We start from the raw sequence: 25610 nt of genomic DNA on the forward strand, positions 1-25610 counted from the left end.
AATGTGTAATACTTAGGGTTTGGGGTTTAGAAAGAATACACTGTTCCACACAGACCCATGGAATATTCTCCTATCAGGTAATCCTTCATGTCCGTCTTGTTTCCATGCACAGTTCTGAGAGCGCTGAACAATGGCCTCCAGCCAGACTGGATCTGAGCTGAACACATCTCCACCAGTTCTCCAATAGAGGTGATCACCTGCACGCCATGAGAGAAAACGCACATGAGAGGCTGCAGCTTCCCATAGCACAAAAAAAACAAACATTTATTTGACATTTTATATGTTTAACACTTGCAACTTATTGTGCATTTATGCAACATATGGTGCACTTTTTTAACAGTATGTGACTCACAACCGTTGTGTTGCTAATGCTATACTAGTACTATGCCAGTAAAGCATATTTTTATCATGTCTTCAAGAACAAAAGATAACACTACAGGCGCATCACTGAGACAGGCTTTAAAACAAATCTCATTAAACTAACTTGGAACTATTACTTCAGTTCGTCAAGTTGATAATACTGTTATTAGTGATCCTAATAGTTTTGTTAACGAGGAATTTATGCAATTCTAAAATGTCTATACATTTCACAGGGTACAGATACCGCAGGGATTGTTTGAAAAGGAACATCACCTAGCCAAAGTAGTTTTAAAAAACCTGAGGTTGAATATGACTATAAATTGTATGTTCATTTTAATTAAAATTTAAGTATTGTAGCAATTGTATGTTATACATCATTGTGATTAACGCACCTATAATACTTAATAGTATCTTAAGGTTGGATGATAGAGATGTTATGTGTCACCCCAGAGTACCTGCTGGCCCCTGCCTGGCCATCCCTATGAAACATCCCTGGCTCCGCCACTGGTCCACATATGTGAACACACCAGGGGCCTCAATTATAAAGCGTGCGTACGCACAAAACAGGGCTAAAAACGTGCGAAAGCCACTTCCCACGCAAAAGTTGTGATCTATAAAGAAAAACTTGACGGCAGAATGTGCGCACCTGTAAGCAAACTCTGACCCATGCAGTGAACTGAAATCAGATTGAAGAAAGTAAATATGACAAGAACTATTATAAATATTGATAACACACATATGTAATTTCACTCTATATCATACGTTAAATCCACGTTATCATGATGATGAAATCCAGCATTGTTATTTGTGCTTGTACTGGGTGATAATTGTTTCATATACATCTTGTAAAATTCAATCTTAAATCAAAAATCATTTGTAATATTTAATCCGCGCTGTCCCATGTCACGTTGTCCACTATGGAAGCGCGAAATGAACCGACAGATATAGGATAGCATCAAATATCCATTAAATAACTGCAGAACACAGTGTAAATAACCAAAACCATCAAGTGTCAAAGTGTGGAAATACAGCCATCACGCTCCCAGACAACCGTTTATCTCTATATTATCATTATAATAGTCCTAAATATGATGTGAAAACCTGCATGAAGAAACATGCGTTTGCCTATTACATATTTACTCTCACGTGTACAAGTTAATGCAAGTCTGATAGTGATAGGTAAAAGGAAATGACTATTTATGTTTTTAAATTTAAATGATTAATTTTTTATATGCCTGCTTTTTGTATAGCAGAGGAGAATGCTCGTGCTGCTGGAGAACAGTCCGCATATATCAGACGTGTGCACAAAAGGAGCAGAAAACACTTATTTATTTTATTTTAGTGATACCTCAAATTTATGCTGTGATTTTGGCAAGGTGTTACAGTATATAATTGCTTTAAAAATATATAAATGCTGCTGTGACTCCCGTGTGCAATACTGCGTCCTTTCAATGCTCGAGGATTACGACAATGGCTTGTGTTTATTGGCTGGGCGCATTTAGCTTACGAACTAACAACTGGATGCCAGTCTCATTAATATGAGGATCAGCATTCAGGAGGTGATTTGAATTGACTATTTATGGTTAAAAATGGGCGTGTATAGGGCGGGATGTGAGGCAGATTCACATAAGCACATTTTCAGGTGATCTGTGATTTATAAATGGAATATTGCTTGCTGGTGCATGCATATGCGTGCGTATGCATGGTTTTATAAATCTGAATTTTTTTTGTGTACGCAATTTTTGCCTTTTATGCGTACGTAGACTTTTAGTAAGATTCTACGCACAGTTTTATAAATAATGTGATGTACTAGGACATGGGTCTTCAACCGGGGGTCCGACGGAACTGCAGGGGGTCCGCCAAATGATGTTTGACCACAAGCTATTTTTTGCTAAAAACGTAAAATATATGTACAAAAAACCGTTACATGTCCCCTTTAAGTTGTGCACGTACGTGGCCGCGAAGGCGCGCGTTCAGTTTAGTAAGCGGACCAAAATAAAATATCTGTAGATTATAATGTATACTCCGGAAGCAGCAGTAGCGACAGAAAAGGCATCATAAAACAGGTAAATCTTATAGGCATGTGTTTCTTTCTTTCAGAAAGTTTTTTTAGAATCAGTGCGACATTGTCACATCTAAGTTAACTTTCTGAACTTGGGCGGCTGTTTCACGCGGTTCAGATTTAAAGCGCTAACTCAACAGGCAAATGACACCACACCGCGTCTGCAATATAAACTTTGACAAAACTATCGCTCGCATTTAAAAATGTATGAAACGCACACCGTGATGGTGCTTTGTGCAAGTTTCATAGTCAGGTTGAAATCCGCCTCTCAAAAAGTTGCCCCAAAGAGATGCGCCCGGACTCAATGCATGTTTTTCTCCTGAGTCTGATATGAAGCTATGCAGAAAATAAACCTGCGTTACTCAAACTCGTGATAATGATGATACACGAGAAGGGCAACAAACCTCTGAATTATAAAGTAGCACAACCTCTTTCCCTACCAGAATAAAGAGTACTTGTGCCATTCACCATGATCAGTCTTCTTTATAAACTGAAAGCCCAGGTTCAGGAAAATTCACAGTAAAATGAAAATCAATTTTACTGCAAATACCTTAAAATAATATTATATTCATATTATTATATTCATATTCATATTATTATTATTATCATATAAAAACTAAATCTACTTTAACAAAAAAATTATGTATGTACAACAAGAGCATAATAGTGCCAATGTACTGTCTTAATATAGTATGGCTGTGTGATAATATGGTTAGTTTCTATTTATAAAACGAGTCCTTGATTCTGATTGGTCAATAGTTGTACTTTTCTCCACTTTGCCTTGTGCCTAATACGAAAAGGCAGCCTCTCGTTAGTCTCGTACCTTACTGATTACTTAAATATCAGTTTTACACATTTAGTATCAGGGGGTCCCTGCTCCATGCCTCTCTCATCTAAGGGGTCCCTGACCCAAAAAAACGTTGAAGACCCCTGTACTAGGACATTTAATAACGTAGCCCATGTAACGTTTAGCCTAATATAAAGAGACGTTCTTACAATGCAGGTTTATAAGAAAAACACTAACAAGTATTTAAACTTATTGGTTTTTATATTCTGGTTTCATCTGCTGGGCTCGTCTACTTGCCTATAGCAGCCTATTCTCTATAAGGTATGTAATATTGCAATCTTATTGCATTAAGTCGCGTTCAATGGTAGCCTGTAATCGATGCACTTGCCGCCTGAGATAAAGACGAACATGACCCGAAACGATCTCCACCATCCGCTGGTCAAAACCATTTCATCTTCCTATGAGTTTGTTTTCCATTAAAAATGTTATGAATATAATGACACCTGTCTGTTCATATGTGAAACCAGTATCAACTTTGACAATGCCAACAGTGTTTTTATAATTTCATAAAAACCCATAAGGCAAAAAATAAATAATTTCTCTGGCCAAAAGTATATTTAAAATATATGCTAAATAAGTAAATTTTATAAAGTGTTTTTTTAAGTTGAGGTTTTGTTTACAGGTTCGTAACAAAGTTATCTTCCAATGTGAAGTGAATATATTTCCTTGAATTCAAATATACGAAGGGCTAAATATATTTTTAATGCTTTATAAATATTTTAATATATATATATATAAATTATATATACTTTTTTGCCATATGGGTAAGTAGCGGTTTTTGGAAATGCAGGTTTCAATCGGAGAGCGACAATATTTTCCTTGCGTTTTGTAACGTCAATCCATATTAAAATGATATGCAGACCACATTATGCCCAGTAAAACTAAGGGTTGTACGCTCCATATATGGTGTTTCGGGGAGGAGATGGGGCGGGACGCACGTACACACAATCTTCCGCTCACTGGGATTTATGAATGGAATTTTGCGCAGTTTCTAGAGTACGCATGGTTTTATAAATCTGAAGACTTTTGTGCGTACGCAAATTCTGCCTTATGTTTAAGGATGGAATCTACGCAAAGTTTTATACATGAGGCCCCAGGTCTTAGGAGATTAAAGGGATAGTTCACCCAAAAATGAAAATTATTTTAGTGTTCATGTTAAAAACAATCTGCTGCACACAAAAAATGATATTTTAAGCAATGTTTGTACTGTTTATTGTATTTTTTGTATCGTTTCCTGCTTCATTACAAATATATTGTGTTATAATAAATGTTTGTAACAACACGATGAAAAGTAAATGACAGAATTTTCTTTTTTAGGTGAAATATCCATTTAAAGATCATTGCCATAGTTGTTGATGCAGTACTAACGGAGCCCCTAGGGAGCCCAGGCTCACCCTGTTAGTGGACCCTTCATTATCTATGTTGACTAAAGAAGTCAATAAGACAGGTATCATACTGTACCCCTTAAAAACAGCATTACAATTGAAAAGTCAGGATCTGTTTGTGAAAAAAAATCTGTTCAAGATATAAAAAGATCTGTTCAAGAAAATTGACAGAATGAATCGGTTTAAGCTAGGTCATTGTGATGTCTTATTTATCATATTGGCCGACCTGATCTTGGACATCCTCATCACAGAGTTCTAGCTGCATGATGTGCTCAAATGGTCTGAAGAGGGCTTCATTGAAGTGGAAGTGTGGTAGCTCTGCCCAGCTGCTCAGAACCTCCATCAGAACATCATGAATGAAAGACACAGCCTTCTGAGATACGTGACGCTCTTTGTGACAGGCCGCCTGTGGACAGTAGTTTAAAAAAAAGAAGTCAAAATTCGTAGTCTAAATCGGAACGTTTGCTCAAAATGGGTTATGCCTATTTCAACTGTATCCATTGCTTGGATAGACAATGTCACACAATCTAACCATAACTAATATTTATCTAAAGCAGTTTAGCAGTATGCAGACTATTGGTCACGGCATTGATTCGACAACCTCACCGCAAACATCACATTTCTTTCCATCTGGAGTTGCAAATTTGTTTGGTCCAGATCTTGCACTGATGATGGGAGAGATGAACCATTAGTTATCTCAAACATATCCCAAAAACCTTCAGTGAGGTTAAGGACATGACTCTGCTTCTGCGCTACCCAAATTGTGTGTCAAAAAGAACAAGATCTCCTTAGTTGTTTTCTGTGCATCATGCATATCAATAATTTGCCCTATCTGAATTATAGCAACATACAGCAACTCTACATAAAACATAACAACCAAATGTGTGACACCTGAAAAAATGATAAGTCACATTGTGCACGAGTTAGAACAAACAGATTTGTTGCCATTGGAAACCGATCCATGTGGTGCTTGATGTGTTTTTGTTTAACTTGTTGTTTACAATGTATTATGTTGTCCGATAAGAACGGTATTAAACTTAGCATATCGGATTTGATATCCAAGCACTGTTTAAATTAAATAGACAAAACAATAATAGAATAGATTGTTTGACAAGTGCAAATTACAAAATCTACATTTACTTCATACCTTTAAAACTGTGCATCAATCGTAAATCTAGACAGGCTTTTCTTTTGTTCTCAAAACTATATAACTTTGTAAGACCTGTGGCTTTGAGACCACTGATTTTCTAGGTTGTTCTGGGACATCTATACTTTTTATGAACCACCTTTTTAAGGTCATGCCACAGCATCTCAACAGAATTGAGTCCAAATCTTTATTTTGTTTTTCTTGAGCCATTCAGAGGTGGACTTGCAGGTGTGTTTTGTACGAGGGGCAACCTTCCGATCTCTTTGATAAAGCCAATATGGAAGTGACTTAAACCAAAGAGTATAGAAGCACAAGAGGGGAACCTCAAAAGAACGTTCCATTGCAACACCAGCGCCCAGCAGCAGCCCCACGAATCCGCCATTTTGGAATGAAAGGGACTCGGGAGTCAACTAGAAGTAATGGCAATATCAGCTACTTTGTACATTAAAAGATCAAATTCAAACTGAATGATGATTTCACAGAATAACATACAATCAAACCAGTGATCATTAATCCCTTTTTACAGCATATTTTCAGATATTTAGACAAGTCTTCCACTTTTACATAGGCTAATTTTACATATATACATACCGACATAAACTCATCCACACATAATATCTGGCTCTATATACATACACATATACACACATCTGAATTGCTCGAAATGGATTAAGTAAAAAAAAAACAGCCACTGTCCAAAAGTGGCAATTATACTGTAGGATAACAGACAGAGCAATGCATCATGTTCTATAAAATTATAATGTTTGTAGCGGGGGGATTAATATGTACAAAATATATTTCATACCTAGTGGAGTTGGTAACTAATAATAGTAGTAAATGTGTAAAGTAGCATAAAATAGAATTACATAATAAAGCAAGAAAAAACTACCTCAAATGTGTATCTATTTAATGATTGGATTCCACAACCGATAACAACAACAAATCAACACATACATACAAGACAATACAGCGTTTCATGTATGTGTAGCAAGTGAACAAAATTTTAATTTAAGAAACGTACTATTGCGCTTCTGATTTGGCTGTGAGATTCGCTGAGAATGAATTGGCTGTGAGAATTTTAATTCCAAAATGGCAGCGCCGCGCTACTGAAGCGCCACCTGACTGTTGTCAAAAATGAATGAGAGTTTCCCCTCTTGTGCTTCTATACTTTTTGCTTAAACTGCAATTCATGAACTCGCCACTAGAGGCTGGCTCTAAAAAAGAAGTCAATTTTCATAGATCTCCATGTTAAAACGCCCAACTTTACAGTATAAAATAATATGTTTACAGCCTGGTACAAAAAGACTTAATGTTCTGCATAATTAAGGGCCACTTGAGTGACTGGTGAACTGCCACTGCTGTCACTACAGTCGAGCTAGGCGGGTGTGGTTTCAGCAACCAGCCACCTCAGCTTCAGTCACGTCCTGCCTCTTTACCCATTTTTGATTATCCGCGAGTGACTCGCGACCAAGATGGCAACAGCAGACACTACTGCTCTTCACAAACCTTTGTGTGATGTCACGGACACTACATCCATATTTTTTTGAGTCTATTGTTTTGTATCATTGTCCTGCTGCAGAACTCAAGTTCGCTTCAGCTTGAGGTCACAAACAGATGGCCAGATATTCTCCTTCAGGATTTTTAGGTAAGCAGCAGAATTCATGGTTCCATTTATCACAGCAAGTCGTCCAGGTCCTGAAGCAGCAAAACAGCCCCAGACCCTCACACTACCACCACCATATTTTACTGCTGGTATGATGTTATTTTCTGAAAATGCTGCGTTACTTTTACGGCAGATGTAATGGGACAGACACCTTTCAAAAAGTTTCATTAGTATTTTCCCCAAAATATTGGGGATCATCAAGTTGTTTTCTGGCAAAACTGAGACGAGCCTTTATGTTCTTTTTGCTCAGCAGCGATTTTTAACTTGCCATGCAGGCCATTTTTGTCCGGTCTCTGGTGGAGTCATAAACACTGACCTTAACTGAGGCAAGTGAGGCTGCCAGTTCTTTGGATGTTGTTGTGAGGTCTTTTGTGACCTCTTGAGCCCTTTTCACACAGACATTCCGGAAAATACTTCCTGGATTTTCCTGGAATTGTTAGATTTTTTGTTCATTCACACTGCTATGATTACCCGGCATCTGATGGTCCCGGAAAGACACGTGATCCGGTTGAAAGGCTGCCCTCTCTTCTATGCAGCGTCTGAAGTTTGCATATTATTTATTATTTCTCTCTCCAGAAATCACTCGCGTGCATTTTTGTTTATGATAAGACTATAAAGGAGCGCGTGAACGCACAGTTCTATGCTAGTGAATGATCTCAGCTTCTGAGTGGATATTTGACAAGCTCCCTGATCTCTGCTTTAATCCAGTTTTCAGACATTTCTAATCGTGATTGTTTATATTCATTTAAAACCCGCATTTTGAGGAGCTGAACGATATATCTTGTTGGGATGATGCGCTGGTATTTTCGTTTATTATAGCTCAAATGAGCACGTGACGCGATATTCTTTTATGCTGCTGAATGATCTCCGTTTCAGCGCAGTAAGTGACGAGCTAACTTACTTGATATCTGCTTCAGTCCAGTTTGCTGCCATTTCTCGTGGTGAATGTTTTAAATCCCTCATTTTAAAGAGTAGAACCAACTTCATGTTGCCATGACACGCACGTCCTCACTACAGCACATGCGTCATTGTTTATGTATCTCATTTATCATTTCCTGATAACTGCTTCAATCTAGTTTGCAACATTTCTCGTGGTAAATGTTTATATGCATGTTGTCTCTCGTTTTAAGGAGCTGAACCATAACTTTTGTTACGACACGCCCATTACGGCATTGTTTCGGCTTCTTGTTCACATAGAGGGTTTTCCGTGTATCTGACTAGGTCCTTTTTCCGGCAACAATACCAGAAGATATACGCGACGAGTTTGTGTTCACACAGACGCTTGTCTGGCAATTTTACGGGTCTTTTCTGGGACCAAAGGTCTGTGTGATTGGGGTTTTGGATGAGTTGACGCTGCGCTCTTGGGGTAATTTTGGTTGGCCGGCCACTCCTCGGAAGGTTCATCACTGTTCCATGTTTTTTCCACTGTGCCATTTGTTAATAATGGCTCTCACTGCGGTTCGCAGGAGTCCAAAAGCTTTAAAAATGGTTTTATAACCTTTTCCAGACTAATAGATCTCAATTACTTTCTTTCTCATTTGTTTCTGAATTTCTTTGGATCTCAACATGATGTGTAGCTTTTGAGGATCTTTTGGTCTATTTGGAATTTGTAGATTAGGATTTTGTTTTCCCTTAATTTAAAAACTGCGTCAATAAAAGCTCTGGCTGCCCTGTCAATGACGCTATAGAAAAGGTGAAGTGGATGCTCTGACGCTCAAATGCATTCTCTGATCTCCTCTCAAGTGGAGGTTTCTGCCTTCCGATTGGTTGCCACCGAACCACGTCATAGCTTATGCCGCTTTTCCATTGCATAGTACCCCACGGTTTGGTTTAGTTTGGGTCGGGTGAGCTTACTTTTGGGAGCTTTTCCATTGGGTGCAGTACGTAGTACCCGATACTTTTTTTCGTACCACCTCAGTTGGGGTTCCAAGCGACCCGAGCTGATACCAAACGTGACGCGAAAACACAGTAGATCACTGATTGGTCTCAGAGAATCGTCACTACACGTCATCGCTATATTGTTAGCTTTACCTTTAGTGCTAGCTTGCGCTGTCTCGAGCAAACATGTTGTCATCTGTGCTCTGCTATAAGTTCCCAAACTCCCTTTTAGCCATGAAAAACATCCACAGGTTGAGAACCAGGAACACCATAACAGTTTTTTTTTTCCATACTTGCAGTTTGTGGCAGCACATTCGCGACGTGCACGTCCGCATTATATATGCTTAAATGCAACTTCATTGAGGCTCAGCAGAGCGCCATTGACTGACGCCACGGTTGTTTGAACAAAAACTGTCATGTGAGACAGAGGTAGTTATAAACACGATGTCCAAACATCTATTTGTGGTGGCCAATTTTATTTTTGTGGTGGACTGAGAAATAAATAAATGTATGGGAATGTACAACAACGCTCTCACTTGTATGATGTCACAGCAGTATGCAGCGCAAATATAACAACAAGCCTATAATCCCTACCGCTGCGAAGTACTAAACTAAACTCAATGGAAAAGCTAACCACGCCAAAGTGAGGTGAGCTGACCCGACCCAAATTAAACTAAACCGTGGGGTACTATGCAATGGAAAAGTGCCATTATTACCATAAAGTTGAGCTGATTTTAACTCTCCTCAACGCTCAAACCGTCCAAGACTCCCCGCGCCGCGGCTTCCGGACACTTTGACGCTCTCGCCGGTGGCGGTGTAAATGAACAGATATACTAATATTCAAAAGTGTAGGGTCACTTGACTTAAATGTTTCTTATGGTGTAAAAAAGCTTATTTATGTGATGGCATCATTTAAAAAAGTTTATATAGTTAGTTTATAACTTTTGTAGCACCAAAATATTTTTTACCAAACTTTTTTTTAACAAATTGCAGCATAATAAGCAGACAATAATTGGCATGACCACATTTAAAGCCAAATGTTAACTACACTGAAGATGCTAAAATGTAAGTTTTGATCAATTTTGTTTATTTAGTCATAACACAATTCCCAAAGTTACATTTGTGTTATTCTATAGTTTTGGGAAGTAAGTTAACATTATTATAAATGTGGGAAAAACATGAATAAAAATATTCATGAATGGTAGTGGTTATTGAACACAACCTCAAATTCTGTTTTTTAACATTAAATGATCCTTGTTGTTTTGTATGGATGTGGATGTCACATCAAGATGACTTTTTTACCTCCACCAGGTGAGGTGCCACCACACTCCAGGCTCTCATCATGTGCAGCAGTGGTCTGCTCTTGTTCTTCACGATCCACAGCATGGCCTCCCCCAGCCGGAAGAGATGGAGGGCACTGTGCTTGTCCTGGGTTGACTTAGCCTCCCCTGTAATACAAACCCAAAGATAAAAGTAAGAAACACTGCATCTTACTGTACATCATTTTACATTTATGAATTTGGCCTAAATAGCTTTTATCCAAAGCTACTTATTGCAATGTAAAAAAAATCCTTTTTGCACTTTTTAATTTTTTTATCAATTTGAATTTACAATTCATTTAAACTTTCTTGACTAGTGAGGAGTTGCTATAAATTATACACAAAATATTTTTGTGGAAAATCATGCATAAATGATATAATCTTTTTAATAATATATGCTCAAATATGCATCATTCAGAAATAAATTACTATTAATATAGAAAGTTTATAATTTGCATGTGTTTCTAAACATTGCAACTGTTAACATTCAAGCCATTTTACACAATATGAGCGCAAGATGTTAAAGTGAGCTGTTTTCTGTGTGAACAGACACACACACACTTATATGCGCACACACGGAGAAGGGAGTTTCAAAAAGCACGCAAACACAGAATCTCTATGCACTTGACAGGACACATACACGCAAAATTATCTTTAAAATACCATACGTAGTACTCATAAAAACAGTCCGTTATGTCTTAAAGTGAACTTAAAAAACTTAATTTAATCCGTTTAACCACTACTATATTGTAAACTTATGTAGGCTAATTTGAGAGTAGACATTGAGGTTCACCCTATATCACAGAGGTCCACTCATTTTAAAATTTCTGGCCTTGCCAGTCAATTCAAGTTGTTTAAAATGTATTTAAAAACAACAACAAATGTTTTACAGTGTGTGTACTGAAGATATAAATTTTATCATATGTGTGGTCGCTGGGATTCGAACTCATGACCTTAACGCTATGCTCTGCCATGCAGGTGTCTCTTTTGTACTAATTCATTTTGAGTATTGGCAAGATAAAGAGCATTACAGAGATTTAAATAGGCTTGCAATTTCAAGACTCAAAAAATTAGACCTTTTCAGGTCCTTAAAACCTCACATTTGTATAGGCCAGATTTAGGTTATTTTTTATTTTCTAGCAATAAAAATTTGAAAATGAACAATGACTATGATAGGGTTAAATGATCATATCTGACAAATACAGTCAACACTGCGATATCTCTGCGAAATAAAACTTATAAAGTGGGGTGCTGCCCCCATTAAGTTATGCAGAAAATACTATTTAAATATGTTACATCTAAGCAAATTATATACTGCAAAAGCATTATGAAATGAAATGATTTTGTCATACCTGGTAGTCATTTATTTACACTTAAATACAAATCGAAATTACAAATGAAAATTTCTACTAGGATTTGTGCTTTAATAATGCAATACCAGTTTGTCCCTGATTTGAATAGCTAATACTCTTTGGTACCTGGCATGGCTAAGGAATAGTCTCCAGTTTCAGTAACTGAATCAAAGAGCTGAGACTGTGAAGCTTTTCTGAGCTGATGCAGAAATCCCACCAAAGCCACCAGGTTGAGTTTACTCACGGCATCCTCAAACAGCCTACAGAAAGCAATAAAACATTTAAACATACAGACATAAAACAGATTGAAAAGCTCAATATAAATAACACTGACTTGACTTGATAAGGATGCCATTTCAGACATTTCTCTGTGCATGTTAAAAAAATAAGTTGAAGCTACTGCAAAATGCAAGAGGCAAAAAGAATAATATCGAATCACTTATAGAGATGAGAAATGTGTTTCATGTCAATATACTGTAAGAGCTTAAGGTGACGTACAACTAAATTCATCAAGATGGTAAATAAAAAAAAAGTGGGCCTTCATACCAGTAGCCAACAATCTGGCTACTCTTTCTACGTTAAAAATCAATACAGTGGATATTTGGTGGGCCAATAGCTGAGTACCTGTCAGCTTGTGTGGAAAGGGTGCAAACGGCTTTGGCCGCACTGGTCCCTGTGAGCAGGCTTCCTCCCCGAAAGTCAAAGCATTTACTGCGGCCACTTGACCTCAAAAGCTCCTGGATGGACAGGGGCTGAATCACAGGATGGCTGAGGCCCAGTTCCACATCAGGGCTGGCCTCCAGCTCCACTGCCACGGGTTGCTGTGTCTGAGTGATGGCGAACTTGGGCTGGGATCCACCATCACTGAAGTGAGTGTGTTCAAGTGAGCTGACATATTCGATTACTCTGTGAAATATCAGAAAAAAAAACTAATAAAATGTCTGTGCTTAAAATAAATTTGACAGAGTCAAAGTTTTGGGAGAACTATTCCTTGCTGTCACCCACCCCTTTTAAGTGTGTGGGGGGAATTTGATGTGCACCTTTAAATTAATATAACTCTGGCCTAATCTTGGTCTTGTTTTAAAGAAGACAATTTAAGGTTTTTCACTGAAGTGTCTGGATATGAAAATATTAAACAGAATTTTTTTAAATTTCTTTTAATAAATAAAAATAATTCCATAACATATTAATTTTATAAATAAAACTATAAAAATGTAAATATTTCCAAAAAGAAATAATGCAAAAATGAAGCAATAAGTCTCAAGTTGTTGTGATTCAATTTCAAGGTAAAATCACAAAAAATGAGTTTGTGTGACTTTTTTGTCGTTTTACCAACAAAGGCCACTAGGTGTCAACGGTTTGCTGCATACTCTTGCTGCAAATTAATAAATAACTGTCACTGCATTATTATTACTGCTAAAATGTTTTGAAATATGAAAACTACAGTCTTGGAGCTTTCCAATGATATATAGTTTGTCAACATTTTTGAAGATTTATAATATGATATTAGAATTATGAATATATACAATTATAATGCATTCCTATGGGGGGTGGGGTCATGTAACTAAAAACTGTCACTACATTATTTCTATCATCAGATGACCTTGAAATATGAAAACTACATTCTGAGAGCTTTCCAGTGATATATAGTTTATCAAGATTTTTTAGGTTTAGAGTAGGGGTTTAGTGTTATAAATATGTAAAATCAAATTGGGCCTACATGTGGGCCTGTGACATTTTAGAAACTGAGTCTCACTACGTCATAATTCTCCCAAAATGGTGAGGATATATGAAAACTACACTCTTAGAGCTTTCCAATGATATATAGTTTGTCATGATTGGATAAGAATTTACATGGAAAACACTGAAGTAAACATAGGCGCCCCGCTGGCAAGACAGTGACATTTAGCAGGATATAAATGTTTTGAGGCGCACTCTCTTCACAAATGAATCAATTACTCTCCCTTCATAATTTATTTTATGAAACACTGCTGAAATATGTATTCTAGAGGCTTAGACCTTTCCAACAATATATAGTTTGTACTGATAGATTAACATTTACCTCAACAATATTGAAGTAAATACAGGTGTCCCGTATACGGGACGGCGACAGTTAAGGGGTGTTAATATGTTAACATATACTTTTTCAATAAATAATTAACAAATGTTTAACAGTGTTCCATTTATTTATTTTAATTAAAGGAATAGTCTACTCATTTTCAATATTAAAATATATTATTACCTTAACTAAGAATTGTTGATACATCCCTCTATCATCTGTGTGTGTGCACGTAAGCGCTGGAGCGCGCTGCGACACTTCGATAGCATTTAGCTTAGCCCCATTCATTCAATGGTACCATTTAGAGATAAAGTTAGAAGTGACCAAACACATCAACGTTTTTCCTATTTAAGACGAGTAGTTATACGAGCAAGTTTGGTGGTACAAAATAAAACGTAGCGCTTTTCTAAGCGGATTTAAAAGAGGAACTATATTTTATGGTGTAATAGCACTTTTGGGAGTACTTCGACTCGCCTGAAAAGTCAGCTCCCCTTCTCACTCTCATAATGGGAGAGGGTGTTACTGCGCCGAGTCGAAGTACTCCAAAAAGTGCTATTACGCCATAAAACACAGCTCCTCTTTCAAATCCGCCCAGAAAAGCGCCACGTTTCATTTTGTACCACCAAACTTGCCCGTACAACCACTCGTCCCAAACAGGAAAAACGCTGATGTGCTTGGTCACATCCAACTTCACCTCCAAATGGCACCACCGAATGAATTGGGCCAAGCCAAATGCCATCGAAGGGTCGGAGCGCACTCCAGCGCTTACGTGCACGCACACAGATGATAGAGGGATGTATCAACAATTCTTAGTTAAGGTAATAACATATTTTAATATTGAAAATGAGTAGACTATTCCTTTAACACATTTATTTCTAAGGGGGCATGCACACCAAAGCTTTACGCCCGTGGCCGGCGCATGTTTTCAATTGTTTCCAATGAAAGCTCAGCATTTTTCAAAAAAGCCAGCAGCTACCGTTTTTCTTCCAAGCTGAAAACAGTGCTCGGCAGCCCCGAGAGCCGAGAGTTGAAAGAGATTCAACTTTGGTTAAAAGCTCAGCTTGTCAATGTCAGTTCTCACACAGCCGTCCAATCACAGTGGAGGAGGGGCGGGACATTACCACAGCAACCAACCGGCTCACAGCTGAAGTATCACAGCTACCAAAGCTGAAGAAAGCTGACACTCAGCTGATAAACAGCTGGCATTCGGCGTCCTCCAGGCGTTTTCAGCTGCGTTTTGGTGTGCACGCCCCCTAATGGTACAATATCATTTCTGTCTTTGTAGTACTTGAGATAAGAGTCTATGTACCATTGATTAACCGATATTCCTTCAAAATCAGCACGGAAAATCCAATTTAAAAAGACTGATATGCGAGTGTTTTACCTGAACACATGAGGCCAGCAGTCATGATTATGACTTCCCATTTCCAGCCCCACGTTAAGTATAGCATCCATGCACAGCACATGGGCAGTGTGCAACCTCACGCCCTGACAGCGGCTCATCTGTTCGAGCTTCTGCTCAACACGCTGCTTAACTACAACAAACAGATTCAGATCAAGCACATTAGGTCAGTGGTCACTGCTGTGGAAAATTTAAGGTTGCTTAGTCTCTTGTGTACATTATGCTGTCTCTAATTCGTCCCACTGGCAATGAATACGAACACTATTGGCTACTTGCCTAGATGCAAAACATGAATTACAATGTTTTTCCTTTATTTCATTCTCTGTGTCTGATCAGTGTCTAAAAGTGTGTTTAAAATGTTGTTGAAAGACCTGCTGAAACATGAAAAATAAAGTGACAGACAAACATTCTCTCCTATACTTTATATAGTTTAATTATTAGTAGGGTATATCTAGGGCTGGGTAGCGAACGTCAATACTTTTATGGTATCGAACGAAAAACTCTGATACTTTCGAAAAATGATTTATCTTTCGGTGCCAAATTTCGATTCCAAAAGCCAAGCGGCTGTGTCTGTATGTGTGAGCCTGTACTTGCATGTAAGGACCTAATGCGCCGGCGATTGGCTGTCTACCACCACGTGACGGGGAGGAGTTCAGAAAATACTCGCAGTCCAACTCGCAGTCACAAAACACAAGTGTAGAAAGGATGCAATATGAGAAATACAAAAAGGCTTTGTGACAGTTGTCTTACCAATTTAGTGAGCGCAAGTATGGCCGTGTTGTCTCCGTGAAAGGCACGTCAACCAAAACGGCGCTTCTCCTAATGTGACGAGGGGTTTTTAATTTAAAGCATGCGCGCAGCCTGTGTCTCTGCTTGTTTTGCTCGCGCCTGGTTCCGCATGGCAAGACTTCGCTCGCGCATCTTCCACAATAGTCTCGACAAAGTGTTTAAACTTGACCCACACACGCAGCTTGTGTCTCTCAATGCTTATGAAATACTCGCGCCTGTCTCTCCACATCGCAAGACTTCATGCCCTCGTCTCCCAAAATGGACGATGCGTTTAAATTTTTACAGTATGGTTTAAACTTGACGCACACGTGGAGCCCAACACTGCTCTCAAGCCTGACTCGTTGTTTAAAACAAACTAAAATTCCATTTAACTGGTTTGCTAATTTCACTTGAATGAAATGGCATTGAACGCATTTTCTACTCATTTAAAAATCCCAAATGTATTTAATATTTTGATAATTATGAAGTTGAGTATTGTTTAAAACAAACATGCATACAAATCTTCCCAGTAAAACTCAGTCACCCATTTAAATATTTTAACTTTTTGTCAAAGTTGCAGCTATAATGAACCCACTTATTTAAATACTGTCAGTTCAAGCTAAATACCATTTTACATTTCATAAAATAAAGCAGTATAAATTAGGGCTGTGAATCTAATTAATTACATACTCTGTGATTAATTAATCTAAATTAATCGCCTACATAATTTTTGCTGTGAAAGTATTAAATATTTATTTTTAAATAAATCAGTGAATAATCAGCATTAGTGCCATCAAAGCTCAAAAACTCTTTTATTATAACAGTATTTTCACTGTTCAAATAATGGCCATAACAATCAACAAAAATGACCTAAAGTAATATGCTAAGGAAATAAAGTGCTTCAGGAAGATTATTTACCGAAAGTTTAACAGTGCAATATCAATTGCAGGGCTTTTTTGTGCAATTGAACATAAACCTTAAATAAAGAACCCGACAGGTGGATGACATCAAAGTACCGCGAGAGCATTTAGGAAGCAGTCTTTTGTTATGATTTCTCGAACTGCTCTCACGGGATTTGGATGTCATCTGCTTCTTGGTTCTTGTGGCGCCACATGAAGTGTACTCACTAGTTTAACAAACCGTTTTATCAGCCACTGGTTAGATCAACGTAGCAGTCAAAAACGCGACGCGAGTAATCACGTGCGAGAGAAATCATTTACCCACAAAATACAGGACACCTATACTGTGCAAAGACACACGTTAATTGGCTGTTTGGTTTTCTGATCCCAATCTTTATCATTCCGCTAAGCCAAGTCAATTTCCATTGGTCTTTTACACCTTTATCGATCTCCAAAACATCGGAGCCTTCCTGCATTATAAGTATTTCCATGCTAGCTGAAATAAAGTTTTACCTCAAATTACGCGCTACAGCCAGAAAACCCGAAGTGGATCCGGTGCGTAGTGAATACAGAACACTTACAGTGGAGAGAGGAACGTGAGTTTGCCCACTCCAGGCTTTGATCACATCCCACTTAAAAAGCTGAATACACATCGTCTTTATGAAAAGTGAATTTAATAATTTTGCAATTCCGTGTAAGGACGGAGAACTTTACTCCATGTGCTTTGTATGATGTGGTACTTTAGAGTGGACGAACTCTATGATATGCAAATTCTGTGCTGCAGGAGTTGCATACTTTATTTTTATCATCACTTCCATCAGGCCGTTTTTTTATAAGTAAATGTTACAGTCAATGATCCAGTCACCGCCAGCGCATTCTCGTCTACCTCCTTTATTTTACAGTCAAATGGTGGCTAGAGTGTATCCAGGTTCAAAGGTCAATACGGAATGGATTAATCTGCGTTATTTTTTTTAACGCGTTATTTTTTCTCAGATTAATTAATCGAATTAATGCGTTATTTTCACAGCCCTAGTATAAATTATATTCTTAATTTCTTTATTTTTGTTTCCTTATTTTTATAAAAAAACTGATAAGTGTGTCTGCTGGCGCACCCCTATCCAAAAAGCACAACCAGATTTATTAAAGAGCCACACAGATCCAAAATCGAAACTAACCTTTATTGCAGTGTGTCATGTAGCTGTCCATCAATGTAAACAACGTGTAAAGTAGTTGAACCCAAAAGTGCACGATTAATAAAGTTATTGGCTTCTAAAGCAGGGAGTCGACTCTGAATCGCTGAAACGAGTCGTTATAGGGAGTGAGTCTTCTTCCTGATATTTGCCACGTCACATGAGATGCTAATCTCCGCCTACAGCCTTGCCCGCGGGAGAAACGAAAGCTATGACCCGCCCACAGCTAGTCAGTGTGTGTAAACATCAGCTCACGCTGTGTTTTCAGTTTGTGTTGTTTTCACTACCAAAGGAGACTTTTTCAAGGAGGGATATACTAAACGTGTCTGGCTGTGAAGAATCAGTGGTTAAAATAAATTTTTAACGGCGGGATTTAGACGTTTGGCAATGAAAGATGGTTCAGTACCCACTTTATTTGGAACAACATGCTCCTAACCACAACCTGTAAGTATGATTATACTTGCTTAAATGAGTTTAAAATCTCTATCATAATTTTTATTGCTTGGATTAATGATGAAAGATGTCGTTGTCAGAGAGTCACATTAGCAAGCGGTTAACGCATGCTGCACTTTCGGATTTGCTATGACCCGGTTATTTTACATAAATGCTTAAATGAGTGTAAAATGTCTATAGTCGTTTGTACTGCTTGGATTAATGATGAATGATGCAGTTGTTTAAACTGTTAATTTACTGTCAGAGAGTCCCGTTAGCAAACGGCTAGCACATGCTCACTTACAGTTTTGCTATGACCCGGTTAGCTTACATAAATGCTTAAATTAGTGTAAAATTATTAGTTTCGATCGTCGTTTGTATTGCTTGAATTAATGATGAATGATGTTGTTGTTTAAACTGTTAATTTACTGTCAGAGAGTCACGTTAGCAAACGGCTAACGCATGCTCACTTACGGTTTTGCTATGACCCGGTTAGTTTACATAAATGCTTAAATGAGTGTAAAATGTTAGTTTCGTCGTTGTTATTGCTTGGATTAATGATGAATGATGTGTATTGATGTTGACAATGTCTCAGTAAATCATGTTAGCACGAGGTCAATACATGTTGCACTATTGTTGGTCTGTGCCACTGATCTGTGGTCTGTGCGGCTGATCTGTGCAAAGACACTCTGTCAGTTGACCAATCAGAGCAGAGTAGGCTACTGAAAGGTGGGGTTTAGGCAGACTTGAGTCGTTGAACGGCTTCACACGAATCGTTTGGGGTAAATGGGGTAATTTTACATTTATATTTTGAGAAAATTACAGTGTTTTTTGACCTTGCATGCATTTAAACCTGTTGTCCGGGACTTATAAACAGTGATAGGATGCTTAAAATTGTCATCTTACTGGCTCTTTAATAATGTTACCCTGAGTAAGAAGTGTTACCAGTATTAGTTTTAATTAAGATGAAAAATAAAAGTTTTGTGTTTAATGTATTTTTGTTAATGGATTTTAAAACATATGGCATTGAAAAAAAGTATAGTTAGGAACCGGTATCGAAACTGAGGTATCGAAGTTGGCACCGGATCGAAAGATTTTAAACAATACCCAGCCCTAGGTACATCCCTTTATAAGCCCCCGAATAAGGGCATCTGAAAGATGACTAAATATACCTTGAGTAATGGTGTCTCCATTCTCCCCCAAATCTTTCTCCTCTTTCTCCTCCTGAACACATGAGGCAACCGCCATCTGGGCAAGTGCTGATGCACAGTTGGCTGCTACACCTATAAGAATGCAGTTTCCAGTAGTGGTTTAGATACCAGTGTTTGTGAGAACACGAGTTTACTGGATGAATGTTTTAGCACTATTCATTCCGCTACATAGTGTATCAACCAACTGAGCACAAATATGTTACCCAAGGCACAGCTGAGCCCCGCAGCCTTGCGTAGACCATCTAAACTGAGGCAGATGGTGTCCCTCTCCCTCTGGGTTTGTTCCTTAACTCCCTCTGCTCCAAGAATAAAGGCAAGACCCCTTGAGCTTCCTGCCATGCGGCCGGTGATCGGTGTCGACAGCGTGTCGATCAGATTTTTCCAGCAGCCAGTAAGGACATAGCGGGCAAATGCAGCACCTGTCAAGGCCAGGAAAGAAAAATGAGAGCTAGTTTTGTCAAATCATGGGAATTAGCACAAGAACTTCAACACTTCTGACCCTAGTTGCTATTTAGTCAAGACATACTATGATTTTTTTAAATATAAAGAGTCAACCACCTGCCTCCTTCTGCTTTTTATACTGATAGCAATAAACTCTGGGGCATATCCGCAACTGATCCAGGTCGGAGCTGCCAGCTGAAAGCGGACCCAATACGTATCCGTCCCAGAGCCTATTTCTAAAATAGATCCGCCCAGAGCCTATTAGCAATGGGGATCCGCCCCAGAGCCTATTTCCCATACGGATCCGCTTCAGGGCCTATTTCCAATACGGATCCGCCCCAGAGCCTATTTCTAAAATGGATCCGCCCCAGAGCCTATTAGCAATGGGGATCCGCCACAGAGCCTATTTCCCATACGGTTCCGCTTCAGGGCCTATTTCCAATACGGATCCGCCCCAGAGCCTATTTCAAGTGTCTACACAAAATGTTAACCTGCCAGAAAAAAGAGAGCTCTTCATCTTTCATTAACCCTGCAGTTCATCACAACATTTTACATCTACCAGTACTGTCTGGTAGTCAGTACTGACTGACTTTTCGTTAACCGCCTAAATGTCTGATTGGCTGCGTCTCATTCAGCTCCCTTGGCCGGTAGTCAGGGCACTGATTATAGAGTCGACCATTTTAAGGGCTGTCTCAATTGCAAAATCCTTCCAGTGCACTGGAACGTTTGTTCCCTAATAATTCCCACAGTGCAACGCAAAAACCAGTAAGCATAGATGGTGTCTATGTTCCCTTACCGGAAATCACACAAATTTTTCTAAAGCTCTCTAACTGAAATTGTGCAAGCCAACCACTGATCTATATAAATGACTGGATTGCGCATGACGTCACAACTGTGAAGCCACCGCGCCGCCATGTTGGTATACCCAAACATTCTTTTAAATCAATGGACGCGATCAGATTTTAATGATAAAACATCACTTTACAAGTCTTCGTATTTATATCTGAAGTTACCCTGTACATTATTACAACACAAACGTCCTAAGCATGTACATAATTATTTACTGAAAGTTGTACATTTTAGTTTTTAATCAGTTATTATACATTCATCTTCATTACACAGTATCAGATCAGCAGACAGGCCGCAGCATTTAGTATTAATGACAAACGTGCTCATTCTGAAATCTAAATAAATAATCATACTTTGTACCGTATGTGCATGCAATAATTTGCTGGTTTTATGTTATCTAAACTTACAAGTTACCTTAATATATTTAGAGAAATAACGCTGACCGTGTAGCTGAATGTCAAAAAAAAAACCTTTATTTATACCCGTGTCATTAACAGAACGCAGCAGACACACTCACCTTAACGTTTTTTTATAAATCCATTTTCCTGCCCAATTAAAACATAAACATTGCAAATAACACCAGAATTAACAGTTAATTTACGTACACATATGCTAAAAATAATCTTACATAACTGATACGCTGTAAAGCGGGTGAATTTAAAACATGATTTTGAATGGAAGTCAATGACGCCCTCTGCCGGTTCGGGTATACCAAGATGGCGGCTTGAACTCTGCGCTGGCTTCACCTCACACTGTTACGTTAAGCGTTCTATGCGCAATCCAGTCATTTATATAGATCAGTGAAGCCAACTCAATAAACTTAATGAAACACGACAGACCTTTCAAAAGACTAAAACATTTGTTTTAGCTTTAAAGGGCACCAATTGTCTGATTCACGATTTTACATTTTCTTTGGTGTGTGTAAGTGTGTACTAGTTGCATACGCTAAAGGGACAATAAGTAGGATTTTAAGTATTTTATTAGTCAAAATCAATGTCTTCATTCATATGTCCTCATTGGTGTCAAATGACCTCTGCGAATGATCTGTCTTTTCTTTGTAAGCTTATGCTTTCTTCTCTTTATTTACATTGAACGGGTAAGTACTAGAAGGCTTCCGTGTCTTTCGCTATATTGAAAAACTAAAATAGCAGAGAGGGACAAAAAGCACTAGCCTACTGCAACGTGTTTTCGTTCAAAACACGTGAACCAGCTGAAATGGACAAGGAGATAAGTGATTACATAACAGCTACCGTAGTTGCAACACGCATTTGGAAAACCGAGGCGCTAGAGAGTACTATTCGTTTGAATGAAAAATACAATTTCAACACTAGAAAATCCTACTTATTTTCCCTTTAACTATATGCAAAAGTTACAAATCCCAAAGTAAACAATGACGCAAGTTATCATTTCCAATGTAAATCTCTACAGGCAGGGATATCTGGAGCAATAAAAATGTATGGTATGTGGAAAATAATGTGTTTTTTTGAATAACAGCTGTAAAGTATTACAACACACTTAAGCAGTCCCGTCACAGGAAAATAAGTGAACAATGTCCCAATTTAAAGTAAGCTAGTGTCCTTAACGGTGTCCGAACCTGCGTACACAATATATTGATTCACCACCTCAGGAGCTGATTGAGACACAGCCATGGTCTCAAAATGTACAGTATATTGTATACAGTATAAATGAGTTACCGCCAAAATCGGTATTGTATCAGGTCAGTATTTAAAAGTAAATTCTTAATTTTACGCAAAATACAATATCCGTCGCGTCATCTTTTCTCCCTTTTTTCCCAAAATGAAATAAACAACACTCCTCCTTTTTCTGCAGAATGCAATAAATCCGCTCAACAAATCACATTGCACAGCGCACCATTCCACGCATTGTAATGTAAACAACAAAGTTTGTAACAGAAAATAGTGGTGTTTATCTTGATGGTCACTTTCTTGGTATAGAAAACACATTTTTACCAAAATTAGTCAAAATGGATTTATTGCGTTTTGGAACCAAACTCTTCATATTTTCTCATCTTGATACATTGTCCTTACATAAAGCATTGAGGTAAGTTTTAGCCTTCAGATGAGCTTTCATTTCTTAAAAATGCCCTAACACTTGACATGTATGGATATGCCAGTTTAGTTTAGACAAAGAACATCTCTATAATTTGAGCAACAATGCTTTCCCAGCATGCACTGTACCTGCCACCAGGTTGTCACTGCCGTTCTTGTCACAGGTAAAGGGTGATTGTGTAGAGGCCTTTCTGATCAGCTGGCCACCAATAGCACTGCTGCCCAGCCCATCAATGTCTAAAAGAGCAAATGAATGGAGAGACACAGAGGGAAAAAGATACAATATGAATCCATTATGGACCTCGAATACTACTTGCTGAAAAGAAAATGCAGTCATTACAAAATGCTTTTATTTAATAAGGGGGGGGATAGTTCAGCCAAACATGATTTTACTAAATTAATAAATGTACTCAACCTCATGTGGTTCTAATCCTGCATGAGTTTCTTTATTCTGTTGCATACAAATGAAGATATTTTGATAAATGATGGTAACCACACATTTGACACCACCCTTTGACTTCAATAGGGGGAAAAAAAATCAATAGGTGCCATCAACTGTGTTCATTCATACATCATAAAATATCTTCTTTTGTGTTCAACAGAATAAAGAAACTTATGTTTATTCACATATCTACACATTTATCCATTCTTTATACTGCTTATACTATTAAGTGTCACAGCGAGCGCTGGAGCCAATCCCAGCATATCGTGTAGCAAGTCCATCATATGTAGCTAACAACCTACCCATTCACATTCTCACTACAAATCTACTGTGCAAAAGGTATATGCATAGATTTATGTACAAACCCTCTCATTTAAAAACCACCAATCTTATCTATTTTTCTTCACATTTGTAAATCTGTTCAGTCAAACCTAATTTAAATCCGGCCCTTTGTTGTTTTATCGATGTACAAAAAAATACATCCCCAAGTAGTGTATACTATAGTTTTCCCTGCATCTCTAACTCTGTGGTACAAAAAAAGGAACACAAATATTACCGGTGAGCATGGTAATGAGAGGTAAGGACTGCTCCTCTGCCGAGCCCCAGTATCCAGCTTCTCCCAGCAGGTTCCTCTCCAACACCTGATTGTAGAGCTCTTCAATCCATGCCTGAGACAGAACCACCAGAACTCCACTGCTCTGGATCTGACGCACAAACTCTTTCTGTACACACGCACACACACACACAGCACATTAAAGAGTAACTAAACACTAAACCAACTTTTTTTTAGTTAATGATCTGTAAGAATGACGGTTTATTAGTGCTCTTCATTGATTTGAGTAACTTTTTTGACATTTGGGTATAAAGTGTTTCAATGCTACAATATATGGTGTAAAAACATCTGAGTGCTGCCCTCTTCAGGTTGAACAGTGGCTACTGCAGTTGAATTTTCCTATTGGATGTTGCTGTACTGCATGATGTAAGAGGTACAATCCTACTTAAGCAGGTTCAAGCTCACCACGCCCTTGTTACGATCTCACCACACCCTTAGTACAAACTCAGTTCGTCCCCTCTATCTCTGTTGGGGTCTGCCCACTTTTCTAAGTGTTTATGTTTATTTATTACATGGCTCGTTAGAATGCTTGATTCTGATTGGCCAGTCACGGCATTTGCACTCCCAGACGAAGGCTTGTTTGCCAAAACGCGTCAGATGTACCATGTCCATAGTTTTTTAATAGGTTTATTATGACCAAGCCATATCAATTAAGGCTTTTTTTACTTTTTTAGAGAGTGCCTTGGAGTTTTTCTTTGTTTTGCTATACCACTATTTTCCTATCCAAAGAGCACCTCGAATTTAACATATTTTTTGAGTCCGGGCAGCGCTCCTTTTTTTTATATTTGATATATTTTATATACAGGTACAGTTTAATATTACACAAAATTAAATAGAGTGTTCAAACCAATATTTAATGTCCCTTACCTTACTTATAAGTGTGCATTGGCTGCTTCTGGAAGCTAGTTATTGTAGTTTATCCATTTTTAAGAATGGATATTTTTCTTACAAAATTTGCATCATTTTTTTAAAGTCCCTAGTCCCTGTTTACTAAACTTATAAAGCTTGGAATAGCAAGGATATTTTTTTAAATAAAAAGTTGTGGAAAAAATATTAGGACCCTTGGTAAATATGAGCAAAAAAGCAGTGAAAATAAATCTACAATGTTTCTCCTTTAGAGCTTTAATTAAAAATAATAAAAATCACAAAAAACTAAAAAGGAGCTCAAATCCCCTTAATCATTCATCACAATGGGTAAAACTAAAGACTATAGTTTTGATGT

At 38.0% G+C, this 25610-nt stretch overlaps 1 protein-coding gene across 4 annotated transcripts in view; it reads right to left on the bottom strand.

Moving 5' to 3' along the window:
- Positions 1-25610, bottom strand: part of arfgef3 (ARFGEF family member 3) — a 116321-nt gene that overhangs the window by 59303 nt on the left and 31408 nt on the right. For all 4 annotated transcript variants that reach the window (XM_073872789.1, XM_073872787.1, XM_073872790.1 and 1 more), the window contains exons 14-23: positions 24332-24497; positions 23463-23570; positions 20178-20393; positions 19936-20046; positions 15457-15607; positions 12638-12919; positions 12140-12273; positions 10645-10790; positions 4881-5060; positions 56-197 (exon numbers count right to left, since the gene is read on the bottom strand). In XM_073872789.1, the coding sequence (XP_073728890.1) occupies positions 56-197; positions 4881-5060; positions 10645-10790; positions 12140-12273; positions 12638-12919; positions 15457-15607; positions 19936-20046; positions 20178-20393; positions 23463-23570; positions 24332-24497 (1636 nt within the window). The remainder of the gene's footprint in view (positions 1-55; positions 198-4880; positions 5061-10644; positions 10791-12139; positions 12274-12637; positions 12920-15456; positions 15608-19935; positions 20047-20177; positions 20394-23462; positions 23571-24331; positions 24498-25610) is intronic.

This window comes from Misgurnus anguillicaudatus, chromosome 11 (genome assembly GCF_027580225.2).
Source record: "Misgurnus anguillicaudatus chromosome 11, ASM2758022v2, whole genome shotgun sequence".
NCBI classification, from domain to species: domain Eukaryota; kingdom Metazoa; phylum Chordata; class Actinopteri; order Cypriniformes; family Cobitidae; genus Misgurnus; species Misgurnus anguillicaudatus.